This window comes from Zonotrichia leucophrys, chromosome 3 (genome assembly GCF_028769735.1).
Source record: "Zonotrichia leucophrys gambelii isolate GWCS_2022_RI chromosome 3, RI_Zleu_2.0, whole genome shotgun sequence".
NCBI classification, from domain to species: Eukaryota; Metazoa; Chordata; class Aves; order Passeriformes; family Passerellidae; genus Zonotrichia; species Zonotrichia leucophrys.
Genome location: NC_088172.1, coordinates 14,559,399 through 14,579,514, shown reverse-complemented (window position 1 = coordinate 14,579,514; position 20,116 = coordinate 14,559,399). Strand labels below are relative to the sequence as shown.

The 20,116-nt window shown below is 36.1% G+C and overlaps 1 protein-coding gene across 2 annotated transcripts in view; it reads right to left on the bottom strand.

Moving 5' to 3' along the window:
* BCKDHB (branched chain keto acid dehydrogenase E1 subunit beta) overlaps positions 1-20,116 on the bottom strand; it is a 109,107-nt gene that overhangs the window by 45,523 nt on the left and 43,468 nt on the right. For both annotated transcript variants that reach the window (XM_064707447.1, XM_064707448.1), the window contains exon 9: positions 270-356. In XM_064707447.1, the coding sequence (XP_064563517.1) occupies positions 270-356 (87 nt within the window). The remainder of the gene's footprint in view (positions 1-269; positions 357-20,116) is intronic.

The window sequence follows — 20,116 nt, the reverse complement described above, 5'->3', positions numbered from 1 at the left end:
GAAGATTTTCCCCCTGCATCTCACAGTGCACATTCTCCATGTTTTGCTGTGAAAGTTAAATTTCTAGCTTAGCAGACACTATGCACAGTGCCTAGTAGGAACATCATTTCTCATCTGTTCCAATAAAGAAAGGCAAGTATGCAAAAAACTGCAAAACAGAAAAACTTTAAAAAAATATAAAACCTCTACTTTTAATGTAGTATTAAGTATTTCTTCTACAGGGAAACATTCATCCACACAGAACACTTAAAAACAAATAACCTGTGTACCTGAACTGTGGAACTGATTTCAGATGCAAATCCTCCTGTCAGGGGAGCCTCATGGCTAATCAGCAATCGCCCAGTCTTTGCCACCGACTGAAAAGGAAAAACAAATGTCCAAAATGTCACCAAATTACAGCTCTTGTGATTTCTTACTTGTACTACTCGTGGAATATATGAAATATGTGACTTTGTTAGCAGTGTTAGAACACAGCTCCTTTTCCCCTCTTGCATTTCCAGTGAACAATAAATTATCCTCAAATACTCAACTGAGTCATTAATAGGATGGTTTTATACTTACTATAAAAGTATTCACATTTTCCACTCAATTTTAAGCAAGTATCAAGAATAAATTTAAACCCGTTTCATATTAATTTACCCTATCACTGCAAACTGTAACATTTCTGAAATAGAATAAAGATTTTAACAAGTAGCCAGTAAAAAATTGAGTCCTCAAAATACTAAAATATACATACACAAAGAAATTCTTCCCTGATATCGCTGTACAAATAGATCCTATATAGCATCATAAACCACTGCTATTCAAAAAGTTGCTAAATAAAAATTTTAGCAAGAAACGTGTGGATTAGTGCTGCATATTTAAATTTTACATGGCAACTAGTAGTACCATTTTCTAATTTTAAATTTCAATGTTTGTGCAGTTGTTATGTAATACACTTCATAGCTAAATAAAGAGCATAATATATACAGATGACCTAACCATCTTTGATGAAAAACCAAAACTGTGCTCCTTGCAGACTGTAATAATGAAAGCAAAATATTTTTAATCTTATGGGAAATATAAACTTCATCATACAGAAATATATTGATGTTTATTGGAACTATGCTAAATCGCCTGAATCAAACAGTATCGGATACCTTTAATAAGAAATACGGTAGCAAAGTCTCTGCTTCCATGACATGCATTTTAAAATTATTATAATAAAAAGGCTCATTAAAAAGTTTCATAAACTTCTAGATATGCACATGAAAAAAAATCAGATTATTGTGTATGTTAATCTTTCAAGAACAGTTGCAGTCCGACATTTAAGATAAGTACATAGTGTACTGCTGGTTGAATATTATCTATTAGTGGAATGGCCCAAGACAGTGCTTGCTATTAGATCAGACCTTCTGAATACTGTGATCTTTAATTTAATGTCTACACCAGCACACTCTCCAGTCAGACAGCTCCATGTTATCTACACAATAGGACACAAAGGCAATACCATAATTATGCAGCTTTCTCTCTGATTCAAGTATTTTACTAACTCTTTTGCTTTTCTAGCAATGACTCAATCAGTGGCTCTAAGCAGTTCATGCACAGATGTACTGGCAACTTGTAGGCTACCAACATGTTCTGTATACTGTACGACGAAATGGTCTGAAAACATTCAGAGCTAAACAAGACAGAAAAAGTAATTTCAGCAGTTGGAAAGTAATCCAGTTAAATAGGCTGATTTCTGGGGTATTTTTCCAGCACTGGAAATTCATATCTAAAGGAACAGAGGTATTAACTGCACTATAAAACTGTCCAGTACATCAGAACAACAGTTCCACGAACAAAATGTACACTCTAGTTTTAAGCTGATATGATTAAAACTGATACAATCACTTGCTATAGTAAAACTGATACAACTAATCAATGTTAAAGTTCGCTCTGGTTGTTCATTTTTTTTTAAATCCTCTTAATTTCAAAGAAAGATTCTTTTGCATTACAAGCTGTCATTAAAGTTACAGATTTTGTTTCTCAGATAACAGAGTATAATCTAACACTGTCGGTATATGGGAAAATTCACATGGGGTCAGACCAATAATCCGTCAGTCCAGTAAATTATCTCCCCAAAGAGATAATTTAATGTTTAGGGTAAAATAAGAATGTGCTCCTTCACTATGTCTCAGTCTCCAAATATTTTCACATCTCCCATTTCTTGAATTCAATATTGTCTTTTATACTAAATAAGTAATAACTTTTATTCATCTGTTCTCAAATTTAATCCATATAAATAAAGAAAATGCAGGGGGGAAGGGAAAAATAATCTCTTCTTGGTAACCTGCTTCTACTGTGTGAGAAATCCTTGTTTTTACATGAGATTCCCATGGGCTCCAAGGAAGTCCATGTCTGTGGGAGCTTGTTAAGAGTGAACAATCAGCTGTGATCACCAAGCATTGCATACAAACAACTCAGCCCTACTATAATACACTATATGCACAAAATCATGCAGAGGTTTGGAGTTTTTAGAACCCAACCAACCCTACAGTGCGTTTTTCAGGAAGACATGCAATCTAAAGTATTTCTAGTGTTTGTAAATGAGTCATACCTATTGGTAAATTGTTCCAGTTTTTACATCCCTTCCTGGTTAGAATTTTGCACCCTACTTCCAAATTAATTTGGGTGACTTACTTTCAAAGCTGCTGCTTCGTGTTTTATTTCTGTTTGCTAGAAGGAGGCACTATCTATTATCATATTTCTGCTCCCAAATGAATACATTAAGAGTGTGATCAAATGGTCTCTTAAATATGATTTTGATAAATTAAGAAGACTGAGCTCTAAATCTTTCAGCAAACAGCACATTTCCAACTCCATCATTCTTGCAACCCTACCCTGAATCATCTCCAGTTTTCTATGTCCTTCTTGAAGCACACCCATCTGGAACTAGCATTCCAGATTTTATCAGAACATCATCAAACGCAAAGATAATACAGCTGCAGTACTGCAGCTCTTGGATGTATGAGGCCTGTTGGCCAAAGCATAACTGGACAAGTCCAGCTTTCACTGATAACTGGAACTCCCTGCTTGTAGGAAAGAAGGTTAAAGGACAATGGCTTCCTGGAATAAAGATGAAAATACAGTGTGCCTTTATTATTTCAAGACACAAAATTATATTTGGATATACTGAAAAACATCTTATGTGCCTGAGCTTAGCTCAATTAATGAGCATATCTTTATCAGTAACTGTCTATTTTATTGTTTTCTCAGCAGTTTCTTACCTCTAACTTTTTACCAGTAATGGTTATAATGTTTTCCATATATTTGACAGAAATGTTAAAAAACAGGTTCCAAATCCAACTTTGCAGGAACTTGAGACTATTTCCATTCACTATCACATTCACCACACAGTTACAAGTCAGCTCACTACTAATGTCCTACTTTTCAAACTATGATAATTTATTTTTGAGCACCTATTAAATGTTCTCAACGCTGAACAGTTGAGCATGTATTTCTAATTACGGTTGAACAGCTGCTTATTTCTTGGTAGTGTCTTCTGAGCTTACAGATCATTCTCCCCAACTAATTTAGTGCAGGTTTTTTGTGGAAAAACTGATCCATAAGGTATCAGACTAAGAAATTCCTGGTCAATAAATACTTTCAGTTAGCAAACATTTTGCAAACATACTGCAGTCCTTGTATGCCCTCCTAATTTTAATTATTATCTTGTTTTTTCTGTCTACATATGACAGCACAATACAGTAATAACAGCAGACAATAACAACAGATGGGATTCTTCTAAATACAATTTTTAAATATCTATAATCATGAAAAAATATTTCAGTTGGCATAGCTTAGAACAAAGCCAGGCAAACACATTCATAGTGTCCTAGAAAGCTAACATTTAATTTCAATATCTTCAAATGAAAATTTAATCTTACTTCCTAGAAGTAAAATAGTTATTCAGTTAAAAGTGCAAATTTCAAAACTAGCTGCTCTACTATCTACAGGGCACCACAGACATGGTTAGTGATTATTTGCAGGTATCATGATTGTTCTTTTATAAGGCATTAATTTCACTTTATAAATCTATGGCAAAACATTAGTTCCTGTTAATTTAGACAAGGGGATTATTCAACTGCCAGGATACCAAAGCCCAATATTCAGAAGAGCATTTAGAATACAAATAAATGCAGCTCAATAACATCAGATAATGGAGTCCTCAACCTTCAGATTTCCTAGGAAACGTCACTGCATAAAACCAGAGAAAACAGTGGCTAAATCTGCACAGTGTAGCACACTGGCCAGCACATAATCCTACCATTTTAGCACCTTTTCTGAAGGTGGACAGATGGATTGGTTTTATTGGTCTGGATTAGGTAGAGAAAAGGATGGCCTTTCAAAGAACAATGTATTTTGTCCCCTCACAACCAAACATTTGTATTTCTATAAAGGATAGATTTGCCCCACTTCCCCAACATCCCCATTCTGTCTTCCAAAACCGCAGTCTTTACAGTTTATTACCTAAGTAAAAAACTGAGATTTTGAAATGCATGCACATTCTGCATCTCATGAAGATTATTTTTGAAAATACATCTTCAAAAGTGTGGTATGCCTTAAGAGATTAGCACTGATAAAAATGTTCCTTCTTTACAACTAGAAGTGTTCCTTGCTGATCTTTAAAGTCTACATATACTTCAGAGGGCACCAAGAGATTCTGCATGTATATCACATCTCAAATTAAATGAAAATTGAATTTTTTTTTTTTTTGCTATCTTCAGTAACAGACCATAAAGGGAAGTCAGAAGCATTATCCAGGCACTTAGAGAGCATGGCTTCTTGTATCATGGTCACTCTGTGCTGTCACAGCCAAGTTCAGATGACACAACCCTGGGCTTCCAAAAGGGACAGGTCCTACCCTGCCCAGAACCTCTTTTTCCCAGACCATCCCTGACATCCCCTCAATGCTGAGAGGGCTACTGGTGAAGTCACTTGAAGGGGATAAATCTGATTTATCCTGTACAGTTAGTACAGAGCAGCAAACATCACTTCAGAGACAGATTTTGAGATGGAAAGTACATCAAGATTTGCACAGAAAAAGCTTCAGCAGTGCTCTCTCCTTCTGGAAGGCAGCAGTGACCCAGGTTATGGCACACCAATGCCACCTCTGCTATATCCAATCATTAGAGAAGAGACTCTAGGGCTTTAAACTATTAAATTAGTCCTCCAAAAAAACACAGAAACCAATACTTTTCCACCTCAATTTCACTGTCATTTCTGTTTTACATTGGTGTCATTCACAAGAATGACAACTGATAGTGCATCAGAGAAAACAGCTAACAGCACGATCTAATAAGGAAATGCAAAAAAACCTAATGCCTTTGCAAAACAAATGCTTTCAGCGTGCACTCTGAAGGTTTTCTGAGATGCAGCCCAGTGTTTTTATAGTGAAGCAGCTGAGCAAATTGTTTTCAACCTGCCTGACCACACTCTCTATCCAAGAGTTTCTATAATCACTTTTCTGTTCAACTCTCAATTCATTTTGTTGGATGTTTTCTCCTCTCCTACAGGCACCGATGACAGAAGGAAACAACACAAGCCTGGCACTTCCAAGCACTTTGAAATCCAAGTGCTAACACTACCAGTAACATGTTCTGCCCTTACTTAGGAGAAAGCAGCCAACCAAAATGAGTTTGATGCTAAACCACATGTAACACTACTGCTCTCCACATATAGCAACACCACAACTACCAGTGTAACCAGCTGGTTCACTAACACAGACGCTGCCTTTAGAGATACTATCAAAGTCAAACTTTTCTTATAAATAGCTGATATTTTTCCACAATGGTAAGCTAGATATTTTCGTTAAGAAGAAAATTTTGTTCTCAGAAAAAAAAATATTTTCCATCTCTTACAGAAAAGGATTTTTTTAAATTATGTTCAGTTTCCCCTTTAAATTTTTGCATGCCTTTGATTGTGTTCTTTAGAAACTATAAAAATTTCCTGCATAATCAAAAACTAGCTTTCCACAATAATTTTTAAAAAGCTGGCAAGAACACTCAAATTATATTTTTAGTGTATTCCATTTTGTACTGAGCATGTATGAAGCAATTATAAAACTGTATAAAAATGAACATTAATTGATATGTGCTTTTCCCGAAAACAAATCAGAATATGGAAGCTTTAAAAAAATTACTTGGTAAAGTTTCAATAAATGTCTTGAAAAACATTTTCCTTTTTCATTTTTAGACCAGCTTAAATGAATTTGTGTTTGGAAAACGTAAACCCTGAGGGAGGCTACTCTCCCCAGTCCATTAGTTCTACCTCCCCTTTAATGTTTCAATAACAAATTGCACAGCAGCATTCTTGGTACTGAACACCACAAGCACAGGGATAGAATTAAGATCCCAGATTTCTATTCAGCACTTCCCACTGAGAAATATGTAACTTAATCTGCCAGATAAATCACCGAGGATTACATTCACTTAGCACATGCAGATCCACAGGATGACACATCCCAGCTACAATGAATTGTTTGTGCATGGGACACACTGACAGTCTAGAAAATGCAGTTATTCCGTCCCCTATTTCCAGACATCCCAGAGGATGAAACCCACTGGATTTTTGTGATGTCTGCAAAACCAAATAGATCCTCAAGCACCATTTTTCCCCCCTAGGGTCCTAAGAAAAGGAATAGAAAGGAAGAGGAACCGTTTGTGTCCTAGTAGCCTGGACACAAGAAAATCCTGCAGCTTCCTAACAATCATGTTCTAGTTTGCAAATTATAGCCCAAAAGTGCCTTCTCCTAGAAGCAGGAAAACTTGGAAAAGTATGCCCTCTTTAAAGGTCCAAACAACAAAAACTCATTCTTAGCATTGAAGAAAAAATGAAACAGGAAAACAAAATAACATCATTTGCTGTGGGTTTCAACAGAACTAGATTTCCAGAAAAGGAAAATGAGAGATGTACTCTATCACAGTGTCTATGATCCATTTCCAAAGTTGACTGAAACTCATTGAGTCATTTTTCAATAAAACCAAGACAATTCCCAGGTAAACAAATGACATGAAAACCATTATTTCATCAGTTCAACAGCCCAAAGCATGAATGAGATTTCTTAACTACTGGTAACAAAGCAGTCAGCCTTACCCTTCTGTTAAAGATTCTCTTAAGTATAACAAATATTATCACAGTATTGCAATTGTATAGCAGAGAATCCTAGCCTAACACTGGCAACAATCTATGAAGAAAAGATAAATCTACTTGGAAAGAAAAATACTTGGAAAGAAAAATAAGTCATTTTTATTACACCACTCAGGAAGGCCATTGGACAAAAAAATCTTTAACCAAAACTTCTCAAACAATAAAATGAAAAAAAACATAGGCAATTCTGTAATAAACTAGTATGCTGATTAACAGCAGGGAATGGAAAACAAGTCTATCACCTTTTTAGCTTGAGACAAACAGCTAAACAGTTGCCAATTTGAACTGACCCACATTAGCAGAGCACAAATCTTAGTCTTCCTGTTACTACTTAACCAAAATTGAGGCTTCTAATCCACTCCTGTCTGCGTTTTCAGCTGACGCAGCCAAGGTCTGTGCTTTCTGACCTACAAGTCTGGAATTCATGGACTGCAGATGGCACAGCCAAAGCTGCTGGGACGGGCTCAAACCTACTGCCAGCTTTGGAAGCACAGAATGAGTTTCCCCAGAGCAAAAGGATCTGTGATAACTAATTTGCATGTCAAGAATGATGACAAGCAGATCCTTTACAGTTCCCAGACTGCAAAGAGCCAAAGAAGAAGATACTTTGATTCTGGTTTCTGTCAAGGAGAAGCAAAACAAAAGAGATGACAACATTAACAGGCAACTGTGACAAGGGAACCAACAGAGAACAGTCATCCAGTAATGTTGAACAAAATGTGTGACCTTCGCATATCAAGAGTGGTAAGAGGAGCTGTCCTGCTACACAACCCCGCTCTGACACGGGCCCTATACCTTTACCTGCTTTCTCTGAAGTAAAAGATGAAAACAAGTAAAATCCACAACACCCTCTCTCCAAAAAAACAACCAAACAAAAAACCACCACACAAAACCCCAGAATTTTTTAGTCTCACCTCCTTTCCAATTGATTTCAAATCACAAGACCAGATAATAGAGAAAATCAACAAAGACCTAAAGTATGAGGCATTACAACTGCAAGTATCATTCAGTGTACAAAAATGTAGAAAAATTAAGAGAAATATTAGAAATGTATTTGCTGCCCAATATGATGTCTATCTGAAACCAAATGATTAATGCCTAATCAAAGAAATTATCAAACCACATACTCAAGTATAGTATGTTGTAGACAGCTGCCATGCTGTCTACTCAGCTCTTTCAAAATGCATACTCTGCATTTGAATATTGGCTTCCAATAAGGAGCAAAGCTCAAAAAAAGAAACTTAAGTTCATTTTACATAGCCCCTATAAATCTGTTCTCTCCTAAACAATCAGTCCAACTGTGCTTCTACCTGGCTGCTTCTTTTACCAACTCCTTAGTATTAGCGACATATAGCTGGAAGAAAATCCTAATGAGAGCTCAAAGAAAGGGGAAGCAACAAGTAAACAATTTGGAGCACAGAGAGAATTTGGGCTATATTTTTGACAGTGCAAATGCAGAAGCAGAAGATGATGCTACCAGTAGCATGGATGAAGGAAGGGAGGGAGGACAGGCCCTAGTACAGATCCCTGCAGTCCTTGCTAGTCACTGGCTTCCGGGTAGAATCCTGGGCTCTACCCACTAACCATGACTATGCAAGCACTCAAGCAGTATTTTACCTACCCAGCTGTCCACTGGACCAGAGCTGTTCATTGGATACAGGAGTATTCTGAGAGTATCAGAGTTTTCTTCCAGTCAAGGTGTCATTCACTGCTCATCCCTTGTCCACAGATCCAGACATTCATCTCAGACTTAGCCTTAGCAAGGCCACACTTACTTTTCCTCATCTCATTAACACATTCAGAAATCATACAAAACATTCAGTTTGGGTGAAGTTTTATCAAAAGCAGCTTAAAAGCATTTACTGATAACTCTTTCATGAAATACGTCACATTTTCTTAAATTTGATCACGAGATGCAACCAAGAGCTCACTGAAGCAGAAGACATGCACCTGTGAGCAGTCTGAGTGCTGTCAGTAAGATGACCCACGGCTGGGAGCACTCCAGCAATCTCAATACACGTTTTCAAACCTGCATTCTACATCATTATTTAGAAAATTTTGCTGTTTTCTTCTTGGGCAAATCTGCAGTTGCATCTGAATAATGGGGTAGACTGCATACCCTTAAGCAGAGTTGCAGATGACACCAAACTGTGAGGAGCAGCTGATTGGCCAAAGCAGCTGTGCTGCCATCTTGAGAGACCTGGACAGGCCAACAGGAACCTCGTGTAGCTCAAAAAAGGGAAGCACCTGCCCTTTGAGACAGAGTAGAGATCCATTCTGAATTAGGTGAAGTGTCTAAGACAGGTGAAAAGCCTGTGAGGCCAAAGCTGAAAGAAAAACTGCAAGACAGAGACAGTGAGGAGACAAAAAAACAAAAACAGAAACAACCACAAAGTCGATTTGCCCCGACCTAAGAATTCCTTTGATAAAGAAGAACTGGCAATAAATGTCACACAGAATGAATATGTATGAACCCATTGTGAAACTGTATGTATATGCATTTAGAAGGGAGATAAAAGGAAACCTGAAATCCTCAGGAGTACGCATGCCTTTTGAAGAAAATTTTCCTCTGCATATGTTGATGCACACCGTAATAAAAACATACCGAGCTTTACAACTTCTACAAAGTTGTGAGGTTTCTTCTTTTCTCCGCAAAACACCTTGGGGAGGAACAACTCCATGCACCTGTGCACACCGGGGGCTGCACAGCTGGAAAGCAGCCTGGCAAGAAAGGGAGATGGATGTCCTGATGGACACCACATTGACCATGAGCCAGAAATGTGCCCCTGCAGCAAAGAAGGCAAATGGTATCCTGGGCTGCATTTGGAGGAGAGCTGACCATACAAGGGATGTGATGCTGCCCCTCTGCTCAGCATTGGTGAGGCCACAGCTGGAATGTTCCATCCAGTTCTGCACTCCTCAGTAAGACAGGCATGGACATACTGGATTGTCCAACACAGGGCCACAAAGATAATTAAGGGATTGGATGAGAGGAGTGGGATGCGGGGTCCTCATTGATATAACTACAAACCCAAAGGGAGGGTGCAAACAAGACTGGGCCAGACTCTTTGCAGTGGTGCCCAGAGGCAGAGTTTCTGTTGTTATGCTGATGTTGCATTCTGAAATCCACATCAGGACAGATTTTTTCCCCAGTCGTATGTATGGCAGAAATAGTTCATAAAGAACTAATGTGACCACAACAGCGAAGCACATATGAAACATCTTGCAGAGAAATTTAACACAACCATAAAATCTACTGACTCAGCATACCAGGATTTTAATATTCCAGTAGGTATCATTTTACACTATAAACGCCAAAAATAATTCCAAAATACTAATGTGGATTCTTCTTGCACAGCACCAAGAACAATGCTGTGGCATAAAGATAGTGGTGCAGAGAGAAAGAAAAATGAAAACAAGCACAGGAGTAATGCAAAGTAACATGGAAAATTTTTTAAGTTGCAGTCAAAACCAAATGGGGTTGCTACAGGACTAGATAGAACATCCTAAGAAACAGTGAAGAAAGGATAATAAAACAGTTGTGGCTTTTATATCCTACACAACATTGTCAGCATATGACTGAGATGATCAGCATAGAAATTTATAAGCTTCCTGCAAAGCCAAGAATCAAAGACAGATCCCCTGTGTGCAGAGTAGCATATGAAGAGCAGCAGAAAATTCCTCTCCAAAGAACTTGCAATTTAAATAGCTGAGACTGTGAAAAGCGAAATGAGGTATGACACATGGCAGGGTGCACCTCAATACAGTTTGGGTTGCCTGATATAATTTTTAATAGAAGAGGGTTAAAGTACACTAAAAGGACTAATATTCTATCAAGTAGTGACTAACTCTCCAATGCCTTTCAGTAAACTTACTCTTGTAATCCAACACTGCTACAAACTCTCGTAATACTTTTATAACATCATTCTACATACCCTAAAACAGATAACTGCTGAGAAAACAACAGGTGATAATAACAGTCATGGATTGTGAGGACAATGAAGAAAATTGATGTTTTGTGCAGATGGACATTCCTGCTTAACTTAAAAGTATTTAAGAACACATTAATCAACTTCATTAAGAGATGGGCAAAGAAAAAGTACTTCTGGAATTCCACAGCATGACTTTTTGACATCCATAAGACAAATTTCTATGTACAAACTAGACTGAATTGGTTAGGGATGTAAACTGATTCAGTATTCAAAAGTTAATTTAAAAATAAAACTCATCTGGCTTGTTCTTATAACTTCAGATACACTACAATGATTTAATTGCATTATTTTCCTCCACCTCTTCACATCTCATTTACTTTCTGGCACTGGAAGCTCTCCTTAATAGTGACAATTAATAATTTTAATATACATTTGGTGCAAGAGTATGTTTATTTCTGAGGACTCCACATACAATCTGCTAACACTACTGAAATAAGTAGCATGAATGTTAAAAAAACTTCTTTTAACCGAATACCTCTAGATTTCCCATTCATTGTGTTCTAGCAATAATTATGAGCAGATTCCTTAAATAGACATTTGAAGTATAATTTCAACTAAACTCAAGGAAAATATTAATGAATCCACTGTATTGGTAACTCATGACTCCTCAGTACTTTGAACTATGTTTGCCTACCTAACCACAATTAAATATATCTATTCAAATAATCCTTATTTGTGTATAGCCTAAAACATAACATTTAAGAGCAAAGGTTTCAGAAAACAGGAACTTTTGCAGCAGCTTCCAACCTTCACCAGTGTGAATAAAACACTTGGGTAGACTTATCCCTCCCTCACCCTCTACATCATTTAATTCCCTGTCTATGGGAGCAAAATTAGAAAGTCTCAGGAAATACAGATGAACAATACTGCACCAAAGAGATCCTTTTAATCCCAAAATCTACATGGACACATTATAAGACACCCTTCAAGTCTGTGAGGCATCACCACATTCAGCTGACATTCCATGGAGAAAAGTCCTTTTCTGAGTTTTAATTAATTGTTAAACATACTAATTAGTGCTTTCATAAATCAAATTGCTACTTCAGTTTTTCTATATTCATGTTCAAATCCAGCACTTATTTTAGGTGTTAAGTGTTGTAAATCTGTTAATAAATTAAAATTTGAGATTAGCTAGCCCTCCTCTTGCCTTTCAGAAATTACATGCATATTGTTTATTAATATTCTCAGGTTTTGAAAATTTCATCTGTCCCTCAAATTCCTGGAATAATCAAGCTGACATAGTGCATATTCTTTTCACTATAATACTTTTTTTTTAAAAAAATAAATTCCAAGCTTTCAAGTCTGAGTGTTTTATGAGGTTCCTCCAAGATAACCTTTAAGGAAAGACTGCAGTCTTCTAGAGCCAAAAAGGTAGGGAAAACATCCACATTCCATAAGATGAAAGTCCCAAAATCTTAGAGGGATCTACCCCAGGACTATGAAGATACCTAAACCGCTGAAATACTACGAGCCTCTAGCTAGCTTCATTTATCTCCTTTCTTCACAACCACCACCATTCTCTCTGTTCAGTACCCCTGCTCTTCCAGGTGCTCTGATTCTCAAGTAGAGTCACATCAAAAAGTCAGACAGTGAAACCAAGTTATAAAACAAGAGGATGAATAGTGCCTCAGCCATTCTTTTATTCTTGAAAAACAGATGGGATCCTGGGCAATTCTTAAAGGCCCTCCATGGACAATCCAGTGCTTTGTAAGATCCATAAATCCTCTATTAATCCAAATATTGTACTATACTTTTTGTATAGAATATATTTTATATATTTTCTCTATACCAGATAGAGAACTTCCCCAGCTACTTTGGAGGATCCAAGAATGGGCCAGCTAATTCACTGCCATACTCACACCCCAACAGACACACAAAAACAATGTTTTGGAACAAATCTTGGCAGTACTTATCCAGAAGCAAAACAGTATCCTGCCAGATATGACCCACATAACAAGTCTCCTCAGAATAATTTTACTGAAGCTAACTATAGGTTTGGAGAACTTGAAAGAAGCCAAGAACTGTTCTTAAAAGAAAAGAGAAAAATAGAATCAGGTCACCAATAAAATAACTAAAACAGACTGAAATTTCATTGCTGAAGACAATACTTTCATTTCCCCCCACTGAACTGGTTAGTAGCTTTTAACACAATTCAAATAACCCTGTAAGACAAATAGTTAGAGTGTCCCAGCAAAAACCTGCTTTGGTCCAAAGAGAAAGATTAAAATAAAAGTGATGTTTCTTAAATTTGTAGGTGAAGAGGAAGACTGTAAGAATATAAGAACCTGAAGGCAATACAGACGGAAGAAAATGAAAAGCACAGGAATGTCAATGAAGAACAGCAAGAAAAAAGAAAAGGCCATAGCAAGAGAGATGCCAAGTTCTGGAAAGAAAATATCTGGATTCTGAAAGGTATGGAGATAGGAACTGAGAAAAGCACTGGCAATACCAAGTGTGGTATACCCCTCGTTTTTTACTCTGGCTCATACTGGGAATTACAGCATGACCAGGACAGCAGCAAGACTTTGTTTCACCAAACCTCCCAAAGAAGCAGGAGCTTCAGAATCTCTGCATCCAGCATCTGCTTCATTCTTATTTCATCTCTGATAGCACAAATTCATGAAGTTCATCACAGACACCTGAATTCATTTCACTGCAGATGTTGAACCCACTCAGGCTTTATTGGACTCAGTATCTGAATAACTAACATGGATTATACAGGAAAGCACAAGACAATATAAGGGAAACATCTGAGCAAAATAATCACTAAATAATTACATAAAAATATGAAGCAGACCAGGATGATCAAGTAGAGGTATGAAAAAGAGAGCTGAGCCACCTCTGCCCCTTGCAAAAAGAAGCATTAGCAGGTGAAGTGATAGATATAATTATTTGAATAACAGATTGTTACAGAATTTTATGCTAATTAGCTTGCAAACCTATGCTTTAAAAATTACTGTATCCCTTGTTTATGTTCTTAATATATTTTTTCTGTTTTACTTCCCATTTATTTTTCTAAAGCAACAACCAATTCACCTTCTCCTTTCATTCTTTCAGCATCATATTTTGTCCTATTCTCTCTTCTATCTTTTGTGCTCTCTTCATTCAAACTATCTCAGCAATCCTCATGTCATTTCTTCTACAATCTCCATTTTTTTTCTATCAGTTACACTCTCTCCCTATCTGACCAACTTCAACTTACAGAAGAAGGAACAGTCATTTTCAAGACATGCATTAATTTTCAGTCTGTCAGCCAAGAAAATGAGGGTCCCGCAACCTGAGCTCATTTTTCTGTCCATTTGTCAGTGTCCTCATAGACATTTTGCAGCCAAATGCAAGTCTTAAAAATATTAAGTTCCTGAAAGCTTTGTAAAAATCAGTCTGTCTGAGGAAGAATAGTACTCCTACTAAGTTCATAACCTCATGAAAGCCAAGCTGCACTTAACACTCTCTCTCCCACAGCTCTTTATTGGTAAGCACCAATAAATTGTCCCTGTCACTTTTTGTCTAGCCATCCATTTTAGAAAGGAGCTGAGCATCTTAATGTAGGTAAATGGAGAACATGGAATGATGGAAGGCAGGAAATATCGGACATAAATTCATAGAAAAAGTTTCACTCCTCATGTAGTAATTATGTTTCATTATTTATCATAATGTTGTTATCCAAACTAAAGAAATAAATTAATTTCTGTGTCTTCACAGCATTACATGAGAAGGGAAAATATGGTAAGGCCAAATGCAAAACCCATGGAACACATATCTGAGAGCTCTCTAGGGGTTTTTTTCAGGCTTCCATTTCATGGAACAGTCCTACTATGCCATTAGAATTTCTAAATCATCAACACAGAGTTGATGATTTAGAAACTCAGTAATTTGCCCATAATTTCTTCATTTAAATTTCCATGAAAATACCATTAAACAATAGCTGTTTTCTATTTAAGCAATAACTCTGTTGCTTTTATAACAATCAATTTGACCTTTTTGATGTCCATCACTCAAGCCACTAATTTGGATATAACTTCTTTTTCCCAGAAGACTACAGCTACAGTGCTTGGGATAAAGGTAAATAATACTTCTCAACATCAACTGAAAAAGATCACATGGTGACTCAAGTCTATATAAATTTGCAGGTTTTATTATTCCTGTTTTCTGGACCAATTGTATGTAACAAAATGTCTGAATCATATAAAAAAAGGTTAATATTCAGCAATCTTTTCTTTAATAGATAGACTTGAATTTTAGAAACTCTGATTCTATTTTCTGGCAAATGCCACTATTATAATCTTCCAGCATGTTCCATATGTCTTGCATATCCAAGCTAAAATTAATAAAAATATTAGATTACACTAAAATAAGAACTTCTAATGCTCAAAAACATTACTGTGGTGAATTATATGCTGTTTAGGGCTACTTGTATTCAACCAAAGTCATCCTCCAATTATTCATTTCCATAAAGTTTAATGGTCTTTCAGCTACTGAGAGCAACAATAAGCCAATGACATTTGATGGGTTAGCACAGGACAGTGAAACATTAGCACACACAAAAACTGTCACAAAATGTAAGCATTTGCCACTGACCTCAGTGGAAATCTCTTTAGTGACAAACACCAAAATCAAGCCTCATATTTGAGACAGGTATTTCTTGACACATAACTGAGCTTCATTTAATCGTTACATCAAAACTTGTAACATGCTAGTCCAAGAATCACTAATTATAGTCATTTTAAAATGTAGACAAAAGAAATTCTACATATAGATCAAGAAATACATTTTATTTTTAAATAGCTTCTCCTGGTGAGCAGAAAAAACTGTGAAAGTAATCTGGGGAAAACAGCCTGATATAAAATTTTTTTCATTGATCACTGATCACCATAGCATTACAATGAGACAGCAGCATGAGAAAATCATCAGACATAAGAGTTTGCAAATATTCCTTATCTATTTGGTATATACTCCTAAAAGAATTAGCTATTTGGCTTCTTCTGTTCAACATGATACACAGGCACTTGCATTTTTCACTTACATCAGCAGCTTAAAAGACGTTGAACCCTTTAAATGCTTATCAACTAAAAGGCAGCAGTCATCTTTGTACACAGCAGAAAAAATAATCAAAGCCTGTAATTCATTCACTGCAGAGTTCTGACTATTGCTGAATAATAGCCTTTGTTCCCTCCTGTCTGATTATTTCATATTCCTTGCATATCTGAGACAGTCTTTCCTCTAAGCAGTTTGAAATGTCACAGTCTTAAACTATGTGTCACATGAATATTTTTCACCCAAATTGCTAAGGCAGTTTTTATGTTTGATGCCAGAAGGAATACAGACAGAAAAATCATGAAGTTGCTGTAAGGACCATACAAGGCACAAATGAGACCTTCCTGTCTTGAAGCTTTAATTTCCAAATGCAATATTATTGAATAACACTCATTCCCAGTCTGGAATTAATGCTGCATCACTGTAATCACTGAAATGCCTGTAGAGATCCCCTCATTTACATCCTCTACATATGCAGGGCCAGAGAGAGAAGGCATTAAACACAGATCTATGGAAATACCAGGGAGCTTTGTACATCTCAGAGCAGGACAATGAAAGAAGCATAACCAAGCTTGTCAACAGAGCAAAACTATATTCAACCAGAATGTCAATTCATTTTTGGAAAGCAGTAATTAGCAGAGCTGTAGTTTTGTTAAGGATCTCTAAAAACCTTGGTTTGCTAGGGGAAGGGCCAGAGGGAAGACCAATTACCCAGCACTGTAGGTAGCAAACAACACATGGTTGTTTACTATTTTTCTCCAGTTTTTTTTACTCTGAGCAACATTTGCTTACAGAAAAGCATTTGCTACACACCACTTCTCACAGAAGCTCAGCAACTTACTGCCCCAGAACAAATTCTGTGTGCTCTGATATTCTTTAGAGGTCTATTTGCAAAAAGCTTTTCAGAAGCCAGTTTATCACAGTTTCTGGAGTTCTCAGGTAAAATTTTCTTCAGTGGAATGCAACCATTTCAGAGAAAGACTGTTGGTTAGTCTTTGTTGTCACTTGGTTTTCTTCAAGAGGAATTGGTTAAGCAAAAGTTTAACAGTTAGAATGCTATATTTAGAAAATTGAAAGAGGGTACTAAGGGAAACTTTAAGAAAATGAGAAAAAAGACCTAAAACTTTAAAAGTTAGTGGAAGATCTAAATAATTCATCAGACAATCATAATTATCTCATGCAACACTGGAAAAATGAAAGATTAATACAAAATTTATAAAAGGGAAGATCACAGCATAAAGAAATCGAGCAATTTCACAAATATCTTAAAGGATCTGTAAGACACTTGACTAATGCAAATCCCAATTTCTTCCTCAATACTTCCACATTTCTAATGATGTTTACTTATGAAACCATTGAGCCTCTAAATTATGGAATTTTAGATTGCTCAGAGCTTCTTACTTGTTTAAAGATCAGCATTTCTGTATTGCCAAAAAATATTTTATTCCTTTAGAACACAGATGGTGAAAACTCAAAACTTCATCACATCAGCAATTTCCTCTGTACTTTGCTGAATCATCAGATGCTCAATTGTGTCAGTTCTGATATTACTTTAGGTGATAATGAAATAAATACTAAATTAATACAGGAGAGAGGGGGAATGTGATTCTTCTACAAACCTTTATTTTGACTTTTTCCCAACAAAAAAAAAGGTAAAAAAAGGTATTTTATTCTAGTGTGATACAGGTCAGAAAATTTACGCTGATGACTTGAGCAAAACAAGTTACAATTATACTAAATATGTGAGAAGTAGTGATGTCACAGAGAAAAAAATATATAGCTAAATTTATCTTTTCTATTAAGTAAATCCCAGTGTGCTACTAAGTAATTTCTGAAACAAGAAAGGGTCTATATATTAGCTTTTCAATTACCCCAAGTAATTGCCTTAGAAAATCTCTACATTTTGAAACACTTCAATATTGCATCTATGCAACTAGATATAACAGCCAAAATTTTACAGGTTTAACTTCAACATAGATACATCAATCCTGATGATACTTACATGTCTAGATCATCAAGATGATACTTTAAATCTAGACACATACATACCCAGTAACATATGCATTAACTACTTCAAATATATTTTGATTGTCCAGTAGAAAGGACAATTTACAAGTGACTAGGCAGACAGATCACTCTGAAAGATTTATTTTCTTTCACTGGAAAATAAAACTGTATTACCACAAACTGCTGACAGTGTTTTAAGATCCAAAAATCACATCTTCCCCTAGCCAATCTATTATTTAAAACATCACTGAGCTCTCAGCCAAAAAAATGACAGTATCAAGACAGTTTTCTAATGTCAGCAAAACACCATAGCTGGTAATCAGAAATTAATTGTTTCCATGGGCTTGTTAAAGCGCAACATTTTTTCCCATTATATTGCAAATGGTTCCATATTAACACATGAAAACTAGGTCCCACTGCTGAGCTTAATAACCTAAATTGTTTTTTCGCCTCAACACCATCTTCCCTGTAAGAAAAAGCAGTTAGAAAACACACATCTTCTAAATTTAATTTTAAAATTGAAATTTTTAAGAGAAATGTTTTAAAACTTTGGAAAAGTTTTAATAAATCAATTTTTCCCTTTATTACTAAAGTAACGTACCAGTTTAATGGCAAATAAAAAATAGATACCACTTGCTGTTTAAACTCAAAACTGATTCCCCTTTTGCAGCACAGCCATATATGTCCTTCTTCCTTAAGAAATCTGTAAGCTTCCAAACACAGCACTGTTGTAAATTTCAAAGTCTAGGGAGCATGTAAAAAAAGGTACCACAAGTGCCAGATGTGATTTTACAGTTTTGTCATATGCACATCAAGGAACTTACTAAAACTGGCAATATGGGGGTTCTCAGCAGGACAGAGAAATTAGAATGCACATTTATAGCACAATCATTATACAGTAACCAAGTGGTATTAAATTACCACTTCCTCTTTTTCTCATTAAAAAATTGATTAGCATTCTCTGTAAACTTTTGTTAAGTCTTAAGCTACAAGACACAAACCAAAGCACAGTTCCAATTTACAGCACACTTCACTGCTGATCCAAGTAATGTGACTACAGTTTAAACAGAATACTGCTTAGGCAAGTTAATAAGCACCTCACATATGAATCAAATGGAAAAAATGAATTAATTGCATAATCTTAAACTTATATCAGGGTAAGCATTCATTATGCTGACAGCTTCCTCAGTAGGCTCAATGAACAAGTCCCCTCACACTACACATTTGAAAAACTTTTGAAGATTTTTCTTATGTTTAACATAGTTATTTTAGATTGCTTCAGATTAAGACCTTCCAGTACTTTATTAATTTCTGACTGCCTTTCTTATTTATTGTTCTTCATATTCTCTCATCAATGAGATGAAAAATCAGTCTGAACTAGTTCTCCCCAAAGACTTTTTATAACTTTATGAATAAAATCTCTTATTTTAAATTAAATAAATTGGCAAAATAACTATATAACACCAGCTCACAAGCTACTCAGTTGATTAATAGCAAAAGCATTTGCAGAATAATCACACAAGTAGAAAAGTAGGGAAGAACAATGTCAAGACAATAAAGGAAATTTATTTTGTACTAATATTCACAAAAAAGCAGAGAATACCCAATTTCCCAGCAGATTTAGCACTGTAGTGAGATTCATTATGCAGTAAGTAAAATTGCACCACTTGCAGTACTACAGATGGGTAGCTCTTAGTTAAGTCATGGGTAGAAGAACAGGACATGAATCAAGCATATAACATTCTAGCACTGCCAGTGGAATCTCCTGCTTTTTCTCAGATGTCACTGGTCCATCCTGCATTTCCTACCACTAAGGCTCGGTTTTTTCCATTCTTCTCAAAGTAACGATGATGTATACATGCCACGGCTCAAAGCACTTCCTTTCTCTTGGCTCCTCATTTTAACTAGCT